Source organism: Squalius cephalus, assembly GCF_949319135.1.
Source record: "Squalius cephalus genome assembly, chromosome: 17".
Classification (NCBI taxonomy): domain Eukaryota; kingdom Metazoa; phylum Chordata; class Actinopteri; order Cypriniformes; family Leuciscidae; genus Squalius; species Squalius cephalus.
Window position 1 is genome coordinate 956,243 of NC_137138.1, and position 14,968 is coordinate 971,210.

Genomic DNA, 14,968 nt, shown 5'->3' on the forward strand with positions numbered 1-14,968 from the left:
TTTTAAAGTCAAGTCACCTTCATTTATACAGCGCTTTAACATTCTAGATTGTTTTAAAGCAGCTTTACAGTGATAATAGGAGATTACAGTAACAGAGATTGTTTTGGCTTTACAGCAGATCTAGAATAAAGTTAAGTTAGTTTTGATTGATTGACTTCCGTCGCAACGATCATTAGTTATTAACTTAGCGGCCACTAACATGACACCGTTCTAACAGAAAACAGAAACTTTTACTGTGTTCTGGCCGCTCATTTGCATAACAGCAGTGTTTGGTGCTCGAGAACGCAAACTCTGAAACAGTTTCCAAGGTGCAAGCGTTGAAAAATTGTGAAAAACGTGATCATCTCCGCGTAAACTTCAAAAACGCAAGCCTGTGAGAACGCAGTCGGCGTGCACACGCGCATCACGTGTTCAGTCTACAGACCTTATGCTGTAATGTTTAAAGCAGATGTCTTAACAAATGTCAGTCGACCGGGAAGATTTAAAACGAGCCGTTCATTCATAAATACGCAAGATCGCTGTGAAGATACAGACCGAAGTCAAAAGACAACGAGCGCGGCGCTGAGAAGGGGCGGAGCTACACAAGGTCTATAGGTATGTGCGTTTGAATATATATGTGCGCAGGCGTGTGTCTTTTGACCTCACCAAATGACTTGTCTGGCCTTTAAAATTCATAAAACAGAGTTTTTTTGTCGCTTCCACATATCAATGTGAACTGGAATCATTTTGACAACGTTTTAAATCCCAAGATGTTGAAAATGTGACGAGCTGAGCTCAGGCTGGCACGGGAGAAGGGTTTTTCTTCCTGCAGTTCTGCTGAGCTTGAAGGTTTTGGGTGCGTTACATCTGCTAGATATATTTCTGTCAGCTGCTCTCCAGTGGCAGCGAGAGGATCAGATCTGCGAGTCCATGTTACGCTCTGCCTGAACACCTCAGCACACATTGCTGCTCTTAAAATGGCTGCCCTTGAAGCTCAAAGCATCTGTGGCGCTCAGTGGCTGTCAGAAGCACATGAAAGCTTCACAGATTTCACCCCATTAGATCCGCCAGACAGGCTGCTAGGTGCAATTTGCGTCGTTTTATGACTCATAATTTCGCGTTTGTGTTTTCTCCTCTACCTGGGTTTGTCCAGATATGGATGTAACTTTTGTTCTAAGTTCCTCTGGAGTGCCGGAACAGATCCGGGCGGAGCTGAAACTCGACCTCGAGAGACAATGGGCGAACCTGCCCTGGGACACACTGGCAGTGTTGTTCAGAATGAAGGTTGAAACCAATGTCTGCTTTTACGGTTTGAGGCCACAGGTGATAAGATGTAGGTGTGAGGGCTCGAATGTCTTTATTCTCGTCTCATCCGGCAGGAATTCCAACCATTCAGTCATGAAACCTGTTTTCTCTTCTGTTGGTGAAGTCTACACTCTGTATAATCTTAAAGGGTTCCATCAGGCGCTTCATATATCAAACTTTTTCCCATCGTGGGGTCATTTTATGGATTTAGCTTCAATTTATTTTTAATTTCAAGTAAATTTTATGATTTAAACAGCTCATAAACATCCTTTATCAATAGAAACAATTGACAAAACCTGTTAAACATGAAAGTATTATGCAGTCATTTAAGACGTTTCTCCTTATATAGAACCTTTTGGAATAAAGGTTCTTTAAAATTGAGTCAAGAACCCTAGAGTTCTATATAGAACCACATTGAACCTTTTTGGCATAAAGCGTACTTTAAAATTGAGTCAAGAACCCTAGAATTCTATATAAAACCCCATTGATATGTTTGGGATAAAAGGTTCTTTAAAATTGAGTCTAGAACCCTAGAATTCTATATAAAACCCCATTGATACGTTTGGATAAAAGGTTCTTTAAAATTGAGTCTAGAACCCTAGAGTTGTATATAGAACCCCATTGAAGCTTTTTGGCATAAAAGGTTCTTTAAAATTGAGTCAAGAACCCTAGAGTTGTATATAGAATCCCATTGAAGCTTTTTGCATAAAAGGTTCTTTTAAAATTGAGTCTAGAACCCTAGAGTTGTATATAGAATCCCATTGAACCTTTTGGATAAAAGGTTCTTTAAAATTGAGTCTAGAACCCTAGAGTTTTATATAGAACCCCATTGAAGCTTTTTGGCATAAAAGGTTCTTTAAAATTGAGGTCTAGAACCCTAGAGTTGTATATAGAATCCCATTGAACCTTTTGGGATAAAAGGTTCTTAAAAATTGAGTCAAGAACCCTAGAGTTCTATATAGAACCTCACTGAACCTTTTTGTCTAACACTGTGTCCTAACCAATGCTACGTGACGCCACGGCACGCAATAAAAAGGCATCTTTTCCATATTAATAAGAGTTTTTGTACTCTTGACACATTATTTTTACCACCCACATGCATTGGTGACATCAGAAGAAAGACAGTAATATTGTAATAACATATTACCTTTTGACGTAAACAATTTTTGTTGCTTCGGAATTGCATGCACTGATATTTGTGCCAAATAAGAAACGGTGAAATGAAATAGTAAATAGTGGATTTTGATTTCTTGTCATCTTTAAGACACATATGTTGTATGATAACTGTAGATCATGCTTTTGTGTGTCTTATTTCAAGAACAAACGCAATCATGTCCCTGACATTATTTGGTCCCTTTGTGAATGCAGAGTTACCTCACTGATTTATTTTATCTCATCTCGTCCTCAGTTCCCAGTGAAAATGTCCCTTGTAACTTTAGGAGTGACTAAGAACCAAGTAGAATCTATTTTTGTTTGCTTTTACAGCATTCAAGACCTCCTCTAATGTGTAGCATTGCACTAAACCCATATAATTCTGCCCCTGACATTGAGGCCTTTTCTTGCAGAAATCACCCAGAGAATGTGTGAGCCAGCCAAGGCTGAAGAATCACTCTGGTCTTTGTTGAGTGCTCTCAGATATGCAGAGCTGGTACAGTGCTGTACGGCGGCTAAAATGCATTGCTGTTGTTGAATTCATGCTAACACTCATGTCCTTGCCACATTGAGGATCACATTGAGAATGACCCGTGATGAAAGAAAACATGTTCGCTGTATCTGTTCATGGTCTTTTACTAGAAGACATGCTTAGTGTTGTAAAGAAAACCATAACTCTTTGCAGCGGTTGTGGTTTTATATATATAATATTTTTTTTTCTTTCTTTGTAACATAAGGTTTACATGAGGTCAGTGCTGAATTAGTTTCATTCAAATCAATGTACACAAACAACCATGTAATTTGGCTCAGCTTGTAGATTTTCGTGAAAATATTTTATTGGCTTATGAAAATGTTCACTGCAGTCATGATGAAATATTGCAATTTTCCCCAAACACAACAGAGATTTGTGCATGGACAGCATGTGTATGTGCTGAATTTGGCAGCGGTGTGCGAATTAATGAAAAAGTATTGATCAGGGACTGAATCATACTTTTGTTTCAGCTCATTGATTGGCACAGTTGCCGGGTGCTCTTAGGTCATGGGACATAATAATGCCACCTCCAAGTGACAGCCCGCCCCATAATCCTTTGTGTTTGCACTGCATCTCTGAAGCCCTGAGCATTCCTCATCCCTCTGCGGATTCACTCAATCTTATTTCAGAAGGGCTTGATGCAATCTGATGGAACATGCTGATGTAAATACCAAGGCCCACTGGTATGCTCCAGCTGAGGCTTATCCCTGGGTAATAAAAAATGGAACAAATCAGCCCATAATCCCTCCTCAGCTATTGTTCTTGGAGCAGACTGACCACTCTCCAAAAAAAGATAGATTCTTCTGTTGTATCCTGTATTCATCTCTTTTCTGTGAAATACAATGGTATAAAATGTCTTTGCAAGTTTATACTCTTACCCCATTCTCTCTTTCTGTCTCTAAACAGTTTCCCCTGATTTTCCAGGGAGTCCTAAGCGATGGAAGTGCTGCAGTGCGATGGCTGTGATTTCCGTGCAGAGACGAACGATGAGCTCAAGGTGCACATACAAGACGTCCACACGGGCCTTCCTACAGCCCACAGAAGTGGAGAAGGTGAGGAGTCTCCCAGACGGTCCAGGTCAAACTCAATAAACTCCCACAGCCAAACAGAGGACGAGGAAGACTTGACCAATCACGATTATGACTCCTTGAAAAAGGACGCAGGTATATCAACGTTTCTTATTGAGACCTGAAATAGAAATAGATGATGAGTGCAGTCTTCTAGAAGTAGAGAAACTACATCAGAACAGTCATTCTGGCATCCTAATTTGTGTGAAATTGAAGCGCTCAACGTTTTTCTTTCTCTGTTCCTGTTTCAGGCATCCACTCCTTTAACAAAGACCTTGGGCACTCCTCCGGTTCAAAGCAAGCTAAACACAACCAATCAGCAAAGCCTTCAAGCAAAACGTCAACTTCATTTTTTCAATGCAAGTTCTGTGTGCGGTACTTCAGATCCAGCTCTCTTCTCAGTGAACACACCAGGAAGGTCCATGGTGAAGCAAGCGATGAGAGATCCTTCAAGACTTCCAAGCAGGCCAGCTGCAGCGCTACTACTTATGATGGTGTAGGAACTGTCTTTTCCTGCCAGTATTGCACTTATAAATCCCCACACAGAGCACGCATTCTGAAACACCAGAAAGTGCATCACAAAGAAGGTCCTGCAGGCCACTCAGCTCCTGTCGAAGCAGAAGTTCTGGATTTAGATTCTGAAGCCTCCTCCGTCGAAGAACAGAGTGAAGAGTCACCAGGGAATGTAGAACGCCGAGTGTTGGAATCTATGATCAAACCCCAGTCAAAAGGAAGCTTTAACTGTGAGTGGTGTGGCTTTCAGACTTTGCAAAGGCAGCAGTTAGCCGATCACATGATGAAGAAACACCGTAACATGGTGAAGATTATGGTATCATTGCAACAGCCCAAAATGCATGACGGAAGTGCAGGATCCAGCAAGTCTGATTCGGCTTCATCTAGGAGAAGCACTCCAACCTCCAATTTAAACCTGAACGATCTACCGAGCATTGAAGGTTCCTCCACAAATGCCTCATCAATCAAAGGATCCTCTGGCAATGCATCGCTCAAGTCCACTTCAGGGATATCAAGTTTTCACTACTCACAGCTCACAGCAAAAATACCTAACAGCACAGGATCTTCCATACTGTCAGAGAGATCGACTTTCACCATGTCAGATATGTCTAGGTCTGGCATGGATCTAGATGCCAGCATTCTGAATGATTCTAGAAGCAGTTCAGATGAGGAACTCTGTGACTTGGAGGATCCCCATTACACGGAGCCAGCTGAGGATTCTACTAAGCTGCTTCTGTCAGAAGAGGATAATGACCTGCTAGAAACGAAAGGAGTTCCATTCAAAAGACACATGAACAGGTTCCAGTGCCCTTTCTGCTCCTTCTTGACCATGCACCGACGTAGTATTTCTCGTCACATAGAGAACATACACTTATCTGGCAAAGCTACTGTGTATAAATGTGACAAGTGCCCCTTTCTTTGCACCAACCCACTAAAGCTTGACACGCACAAACAATGTCATGGTGGGTCTTCCGAATGGGACTCCATGGACTTAACCAGTGAAGGTCTAGATGGTCAAGGTGAACGCTCTGAGCCTGTGAATGGAGGAAACAGCAGCTCAAAAATCAACGGGAAAAAATCCAGTGCAGGCGAGGAACAGCAGGGTCCTCATCGGTGCTCACTGTGTAACTTCTCCACCATCACACTGAAAGGTCTACGTGTCCACCAGCAACACAAACACTCGTACTGTGATGGAACACAAGTTACTGGTCAAGAGGGTTTGTCCAATGAGCAGCAAGATTCTGAGTCCGAGTCCTACAGCTCCTCAAGCTTTGTCCAGAAAACTCAAACATCAATCCTTGGATTTTCAACCAAGAAGCACCTTATTGGGAAGACAGCAAGAAAGTCCATCAACGATTTGCCCTTGGATCTCTCTCCTGTCAAAAAACGGACAAGGATTGATGAAATTGCAAATAATCTCCAGAGCAAGATTAGTCAAAGCCAACAGCACGAGGATGTGATTAACCTTGAGGAGATGGATGATGACGTGGAGGAGAATGGTAATCACGTCGATGTAGAAGCAAGCAGAGAGAGAGAAACCTCTGATGCTCAAAGTCAGCACTACACATTCAACACTCAGCATGTTAGGAATTCTGGAGGTCTTCAGACAGAGCGTGGCGTTGGGAAAAGAAAGCGCAGTCTGCAGTCCAAACTCGGGTCAAGAAACATTCCCGTTCAATTAACCATTTCTGATGATGAAGATAATTATAGTGCCTCTTTGGAATCTAAAGATGCCCAAGATCAAAGCAGTCAAGATGGCAGGGAGACGTATCAGGACAATGTTGAATACACTGAGGTACCCGGGAACCTGTTCTACTGCAAACATTGTGAGTACCAAAACAAGTCCGCTCGCAGTGTCAGCACACACTACCAGAGGATGCACCCTTACATCAAGTTTAGCTTCAGATACATCCTGGACCCAGAGGATCAGAGCGCAGTCTTCCGTTGTCTCGAGTGCTTCATCGAATATAACAACTTTAATGATCTGCACCAGCACTATATGACGCACCATCCAGAAGCAAGCAACGTCTTGAACTTTAACCAGCCAGATCTGGTGTATATGTGCCGTTTCTGTTCCTACACAAGTCCAAATGTGCGGAGTCTGATGCCCCATTATCAAAGAATGCACCCTTCAGTGAAGATCAACAATGCCATGATTTTTTCCAGCTACATGGTCGATCAGCCTCAGAAGAGTGCTTCTGAGTCCCAAACACTAAGAGAAATCTTGAATTCTGGGCCGAAGAGTTTAAGCTCCACCTCGTCTGGGTCCAGATCATCATCCAGTCCGGCTCTCAAAAGCATCTGCAAAACGCCAGAAGCAAACACCGAGGCTGAAGTTATTCGAGAAGGTCTGGGAGGTAATGTGGTGGTGTATGACTGTGATGTCTGTTCTTTCTCAAGTCCCAACATGCACTCAGTACTGGTCCATTATCAGAAAAAACACCCCGAGCAAAAGGCTTCGTACTTCCGAATACAGAAGACAATGCGGGTCATATCTGTTGACCGAGCACAGTTGTCGAGCAATTCAACCTACAGCCTAACCAGCACCCCCAAGTCTTCGAACGCCATCCTACCTGTGGCTCTGGATGAAGATGTTTATTACTGCAAACACTGTGTCTACAACAACCGCTCTGTAGTGGGCGTTCTGGTCCACTATCAAAAGCGGCATCCAGAGATTAAGGTGACGGCAAAGTACATAAAGCAGGCACCCCCAACCCCAGGACTGCTGAAACTCATGGACGAGTTACAGATCGCACCCCCTAAACAGTTTCTAAAGCAATTCAACAACAACGGGATTGAAGGGTCAAGTAATTCCAACACTAAAGGAGCATCCGACAAAGGGGAACCTGAAATGCTGTTCTTCTGCCAGCACTGCGACTATGGGAACCGCACTGTGAAGGGAGTGTTGATTCACTACCAGAAGAAGCACAGGGACGTGAAAGCCAACGCCGACCTCGTCCGTAGACATACAGCTGTGGTCAGGAGTCAGAGAGAAAGAGCGCAGATGATCCACGCGGGAAGTTCCACGTCCACTGCAACTGTAGCTACTGAAGCAGACAAATCCAGGTCGTTGCGATCTTTGAAGTGTAGACACTGTGTGTACACGTCTCCTTACGTGTACGCCTTGAAGAAGCATTTGAAGAAGGATCATCCTACTGTGAAGGCCACGGCCATGACGATCTTACACTGGGCTTATCAGGATGGTGTGTTGGAGGCTGGTTATCACTGTGAGTGGTGCATATATTCCCACGCTGAACCAAGCGGGCTGCTCATGCATTACCAAAGACGCCACCCTGAGCACAATGTTGACTACACTTACATGGCCAGCAAGCTGTGGGCTGGTCCTGATACTTCCACAAGCAGACAGGGGGGGAACTCTGAAACGAAGCATTACCAATGCAGAGATTGTGCCTTTGAGGCGTGCTCCATCTGGGACATTACTAACCATTACCAAGTAGTGCACCCTTGGGCCATCAAAGGTGATGAGTCTGTCCTCATCGACATTATCAAGGGGAACCAAGCACCTGATAAGCTTCTGGCCAAAGGACACGTTTCGACGTCCAGTCCGTTCAATACTCACCAGCAGGAAGAGACTGCAGTTGAAGTCATTCGCCCAACACATGAGCGCCAATCTAATCTCTCTCTGTCTGCCGCCTCATCTATCTCAAACAACCCTTACCAGTGCACCGTGTGCTTGTCCGAGTACAACAGTCTTCATGGGCTTCTAACCCACTATGGCAAGAAACACCCGGGCATGAAAGTGAAAGCTGCTGACTTTGCTCAGGAAGCAGACATTAACCCTAGCTCAGTTTACAAGTGCAGACACTGTCCGTACGTGAACTCTCGCATCCACGGAGTTCTCACACACTACCAGAAACGACATCCTTCCATCAAAGTCACGGCTGAGGACTTTGCTGATGATGTCGAGCACGTACACGAGTTAACTAGCGAGGGCGATGAGCGATCTAAAACACAGAGGCAGGGCTATGGTGCGTACCGCTGCAAGATGTGCCCTTATACACACGGCACTTTAGAGAAACTCAAGATACACTATGAGAAATATCATAATCAACCGGCTGCAGATATGTTCAAAGGAACCGCCACGCAGTCGCCGGCTAGAAGAGACGATTCAGTTGCTGAATGCAGTAGCAAGAGGGTGACCGAAGTCTCAGAGATGTGTGACTTCGACATCACACTTTCCGAAGTCGCAAAGAGTGACAATAACACTGTGTTTAATTGTCAGCTGTGCAAATACTTCTGCTCCACCCGGAAGGGTATCGCGCGCCACTACCGTATCAAGCATAACAATGTCAGAGCGCAGCCTGAGGGAAAGAACAACGTCTTTAAATGTGCGCTCTGCGCCTACACCAACCCCATCCGCAAAGGCCTCGCCGCACACTACCAGAAACGCCACGACATCGATGCTTACTACACGCATTGCTTGGCAGCATCCAAGACGGTGAGTGAGAAACCGAACAAGGTGATGGTGCCCTTGGCATCAGAAGCAGAGGCTCCAGCGATGAGCGAGGAGCTGAGGCTCGCGGTGGACCGGAGAAAATGTTCGCTCTGCTCCTTCCAGGCTTTCAGCAGGAAGAGTATCGTTTCTCATTACATAAAGCGCCACCCCGGAGTCTTTCCCAAAAAGCAGCCTTCCAGCAAACTGGGCCGTTACTTCACTGTGATCTATTCCCAGGAAGCAGAGAAACCTCCATCCACGGAGGAGTTGGAAATAGTTGAAGTTAAGGATGAGGTGGAGCCTGAAGGTGACGTGGACTGGCTTCCCTTCAAATGTCTGAAATGCTTCAAGCTCTCGTTCAGCGCGGAAGAGCTACTGGTGATGCATTACAACGACTGCCACAGCAAGGAACTCAAGTGGGATTTCGTCACCATCCCAAGCCCTGCAGAAGATGGGACGGAGCTCTACCAGTGCACCCACTGTGAAATCAAGTTCTTGACCCTTCCAGAACTCGGCGTCCATCTGATGAACCACAATGAGGGTTTCCAGAAGAGAGCCATGAGGCTGGAACGAAGAAAACAGCTTCAAAGCAAGCAGAGGACGACAGAGCCACCAGAAGCCAAACCAGAGAATAAGGTGAGCCTCGAAATGTGTTAAACGTGACATGTTATGCCCCTTTTCACAAGATGTAATGTAAATTTATGGTGTCTTATGGTAATATAAATGTATGGTTCACAGAGAAAGGCTTACCAAAACAAAGTTACTGAGTTTCACGTTTTCTGGGTTGGTAGATGCACTGGGGATCCGATTATAGCACTTAAAGGGATACTTCACCTCTGGAAAAATGAATGTGTATTTAAAATGGGTCATTTATGTAGAAGAAATTATTTTTGAATTTGGAGCCTTCTAGACTGAGAAAAGCCAGAAATTTTATTTTATGTGGATGAAAGACAACAACTCCCAGAATGCACTTACTTCGCTGCTCTACGAGGCCACTCCCAAGCCACGCCTACCGGTAAGAGTGTGCAGTTTAACAACTAGGCTAGGCTACTAGTTGACTCAAAACTTAAAAGACGCCGTTTTAACGTGAGTCTCCGTGACGAGTCTTCCCGGGATTTCGAGATCGCCCAAAATGTCCGGTATTCGGCTTTTGCGTTCTACAGTCGGCATTCATTATGTTTACTGTGGTGAGCAGGACGAGGCTAGGGCCGCGGGAGAACGGCGAGGCCGGTGGCGTGATTACTGATGAGCGACACCTGTGAGACGCACCGGTCTCGAAGGCTATCTCTCACGGAGGAGCGGGAATTTTCTTAGCAATGCTAAAACGCACATCAAACGATCACATGTTTAGCGTTCATGTAAACACTACATTCAGATTCATCAATCGGAATGAATTCAGTTAGACTGAAACAAAAGGTGTGCATGTAAACAATGAATGGCGACTGTGGAAAGCAAAATCCGAATCCCGGACATTCAGGACGATCTCGACGGCCGGACATGTCCGGGAAAAAGAGGATGGTAACCCCTACTACTCAGCTTTCTCCTACTACTCAGCTTTCTCCACAGAACAAGAGCCTGCTAGCTTAGCTTCTAAAAAAAGATGACTGACACTATGTGTACATTCTGTGAGTGAGATCCCACCTCCTATGGGCGGGTTGAGAACTCGCCTCTGGCCAAAAAATCCTCAGATGACGCAAAATGACGATTTTTGCGTCATCGGAGGATTTTTTCCAGACAAAAAAATACATAAATCTCTCGTCTCAGGGGGATATGAGGGAGGGAAGCACAGTAATTTTAAAATACTACAGGTTTTCTACTGATACAAAGCTTAATGCTAAATGCTGAAGTATCCCTTTAAACACGGTAAAAGTCAGATTTTCATGATATGTCCCCTTTAAAAGCCAGTTTGCATACAAGCACAATGCAACAAAACTAGACACTGCAAGCATGCAGCATCACTACAGCTTAAGTATAGATGCAAGTGGTTCAAATAACTAGATTGCATCAGTAAAGTTTGTTGTCATTGTCTCTCTCTATAGCTGGAGGTCACACCTGATAAGACTCCCGTCGGCTACAGGTGCAACTTCTGCGTGGAGGTCCACCCCACCCTTCGGGCCATCTGCAACCACCTGAGAAAGCATGTGCAGTACGGCGAGGCCAAGGAGGGACACGTGAAGGTAAGAGCACCATCTATCAGATAGCTTTAAACAGCTACATTAGTTCATTTTCAACTTCCCATCTGTTTACGTTTTCAGTCTTATTAGACTCCAGCACAATGTTTATATTCAGTCTTCAGCATCTTCTCAACTACATTCACAGGCCGCTTGGACCTTCCGCTTAAGGGTCTTTTTCTCTTTGTTTGCACTGTTAACCTGCTATAATTCAGCTGCACATTCAATGAAATAGACAAATAAAGACGAATCCTTGAGTGTTGCAGAAGAAACACAGAAAATAACTTCTGCTTAAACTCAAGTGTTTTATTTCACCGTGTGGGCATTCATGAAGAAAGCCTTGAACGTGTCGTAAAGTTGATCCTGTAATTAAATCTTGTGGCCTTGAGTTATACATTTTTGCATATTGAGAATGAAAGATTTTCTTCTTTTTCTAAAGCTCTTTTCTGAATGTGATGCTGCCTTGGACTAAATAAGGTTTTTTGAGGGCAACAATGTTGCTATCCACCTTTTGGAACCGCCTTTGTGTTGGACGCGCATCTATGATGCCTTAAAATGCTCTCTAGGTAGGGTAGTTGACGTGCCTATTTAAAAGATATTCGGTTAACATTTGTGTGAATGGAAAGTGTGTTTCAAGCTTTGACTTCACTAGTGGATTTGAAATTGTTATGCACTGTGACAAATGAAATTTCAAAAGTCTTGTGAGCTTGTGAATTCATAGTATGCAAAATGTGGTTTAAAGACTAGTGCATAATATTTTTTATTACTTTAATTTCAATCAGATAATGCAGTTGCATTTGTGGTTGGAGTATAAATATATACAAGAATGTGTGTGAGTGTGATGGATTTCTTAATGAGGACTTTCACAGTGTTTAAGGTGCAGAGGGGCTGCATTTACACACGGCCAAGTCCTGTCTCTTTATCGCAGCAGAATCCTGAGACTGGCAACGCAACCCTTCGTCTCTGAAGAGAAAGCCAGTTAGGTGGGCTTGACGGTGTGGCGTGGAGAGTGGCGTGTAAGCGTCTTAGTGTTAGTGTTCCACTGAGAGTGCCAGGACGCTGGCAGGGAGGATTTGAATGGGATCCCAGTGAGGATCAGCAGACAGAGGCCAGGATAGGGCCGAATCACACCGGACACTAGGGGGCAGCACTCACGCTCACACACACACACACACACACACACACACGCTCACACACACACGCTCACAGACTCAGAACAGCTACTCTGAGGAGAGACCCAAGGGCAGGAATTGTATTATTTTAATTTAGCATTTTTATGATTTAATGAATAGCTTTTCATCAATTCGAACCCCAGTTTGGGAAACACTGGGCTCCTATGTAGAAAATACTGGAATGCCAGTGTACTACATACTCTTTTTTCTCATTTGTAATGGTTTGCTGTTTTTAAACTCGGCATGAAAGGGAAGTTGCGCTCGTCTTTTCTTCTCTATTGTTTCATATATCCGAGTGAAACACTTCTGGAACAAGAATGTGGGCGGGGCTTGATTGTGTCCGTGGGGAATTGATTGGATGATTGGATGGTTGTGGTTTGCTATTGGTGGATCTCATTTGAGTGACAGGTTGCCCCGCCCACAACATCAAGGAAGAGATGCTGCAAGAGGAACTTATTCTGATTCAAGATTACCAGGAACATGAATTTAAAACCATAATAATAAATAATTTAGAATAAACAGCAATGTTCTATTAAAAATAACCATTTCATGTGACTTTAAACGTTTTAGTTAGTAATATGCCATATGTCACATTGGCCTCACTGTGTTGTGGCCTCTAGTTATTATCATGCATTTGTGCGTATTTTTAAACTTTATGTGTTAAAAAATATCAGTTATCAATCAAAACATTGACTCAACTATGAGTTGTTAAAAATCAGTTTTCACTTCTGGTTCATGATGGTGGAATTAAAAGGTCAAATCGGTCATCTAGTTTGCACTGACAAATCTAGTTCTCTGTCTCTCAGTGTGTTTGGCTCTGATTGGCTGACGGTGCAGAGGTGCATCTGAAGTGCAGGGTCAGATATCTCTCTCTCTCTCTCTCTCTCTCTGTCTCTCTCTCTCTCTCTCTCTCTCTCTCTCTCTCTCTCACTCTCTCTCTCTGAGATGCTGAATTTGCTGTGGGCTGTAAAGCAGCAGATGTCTCAGAAACACACAGGAACCTCTTGGCCGTTTCTAAATTAAGAAAGAGGGATGTCCTGATAGCGCAGGAAGACTCAGAGAGCTTTAATGGCCGTGATCAAACACGATCATCTGTGCCTCAGCCCTGAGAGAAGTATCATATCAGACTGTCAAATGTATTTATCATGATTATCAAATGTCACAAACCTTAAGCATGTCAAAAACATGTAGAGGTTTATTTCACTACATAATGAAGAAATATATATATATATATAGTCAGACTCAGGTCTTGACATTATCAATAATTTTACATATAATATATATACTTTTGTTTATTGTAGTCTTTTAATTAAAAGGCGTCTGAAATAATAAACGAAGTACAATGTAGGGTTGTCAAAAAGATAAAACATTTTTTTACAGGCCTTGAATCTCAGTGTGGGATAATTTTACTAATTTTCGCAGATTTTTGACACTTGCACCCAAAGTGTGCATGCATAAAAATGCCTCTCAGTACTAAATTGAGTTCTTTTTCGTTGCTTATTGTGCTTAAACAGTCAAATACACACAACATAATGTCAAAATGCCAGTTTTGGCGAGTATTCACATACGTATTAAGTCAAAGTAACAGTATATTGGATCCGTGCGTCAGGTCTTAAAGCGACGGCAGCCTAATAAACCTGCTGCCGAATTATGAGATCATATTAAAAACATCTAAATGTTCCCCATGGTATCGATGCCAGAGTTGTGGCCAGTGAAAATGCTGAGTGGCTTTTAACTTTGGAAAACTACTTTCCTCAGTGGCTGGAGAGCAAAAAAGTCAATGTCAAGCCCTGGATAAAGTTAATTCTAAACTCACTGGTTTGGTTTTTGTTGCTTAATATGTTTCTTATTTTCATGATTTTTTAGAAACTTAAAAAAAATGTTTAACAGAAATCTTTTGTAACATAAATGTCTATACTGTCACTTTTGATCAATTTAATGCGTCCTTACTGAATACAACAATAATTATTTTTTAATAAATCTTACTGACCCCAAACTTGTGTATCACAGTTTCCACATGAAGTGTTTTCAACACTGATAATAATCATAAATGTTTCCTGAGCATCAAATCATCATATTAGAGTGATTTCTGAAGGATCATGTGACACTGGAATCTCAGGAATAAACGACAGTTTACTATAGATTCACAAAGAAAACAATTTTGAATTGTAATATTTCACAATTTCATAATGCATCTATTTTTGATTAAATAAATGCAGCCTGAAGGTGAGCAAACTTTCGACTTTCGAATATGACTGGATGACTAATTTCAGTCATTTTCTCTGACAGCAGGAAGCAGCAGAGACGCACGTTCCCGATCCCATTCCCGTTCCCGGAATATCCAACGGCGAGGTGGAGGATGTGGATGTGGATGCGGTGACCCCTGACCATTCGGAGACTTCAGTCGCCATGGAGACCGAGGAGCCGGTGCAAACGGGGCCGATCGTGGGCCCGCCGGAAAAGCCTCGTGCTCTTCCCGGTCATCCGTGTGGGATGTGCAACCGCATGTTCATGTCCATGCAGGGCCTTCGCTCGCACGAGAGGAGCCACTCGGCCGTCGCACTCGTCAACAGAAGCCACAAATACAGCTGCCAGTTCTGCCACTTCGCCTCGCCCTTCAG

At 43.4% G+C, this 14,968-nt stretch overlaps 1 protein-coding gene and 1 long non-coding RNA gene across 2 annotated transcripts in view; one reads left to right on the forward strand and one right to left on the reverse strand.

Annotated features, from left to right (window-relative positions):
* LOC307144490 overlaps positions 1-14,968 on the reverse strand; it is a 299,734-nt gene that overhangs the window by 10,117 nt on the left and 274,649 nt on the right. The gene's annotated exons all lie outside the window — the stretch shown is intronic.
* The window catches only part of znf462 (zinc finger protein 462), a 25,380-nt gene continuing 14,286 nt past the window's right edge, over positions 3,875-14,968 (forward strand). Inside the window, 6 exon segments of the mRNA XM_079846864.1 lie at positions 3,875-3,989; positions 3,991-4,014; positions 4,017-4,131; positions 4,287-9,640; positions 11,044-11,181; positions 14,637-14,968. The exon segment at positions 14,637-14,968 is cut by the window's right edge and continues 6 nt beyond it. Coding sequence (XP_079702990.1) covers positions 3,906-3,989; positions 3,991-4,014; positions 4,017-4,131; positions 4,287-9,640; positions 11,044-11,181; positions 14,637-14,968 — 6,047 coding nt within the window. The 5' untranslated portion in view covers positions 3,875-3,905.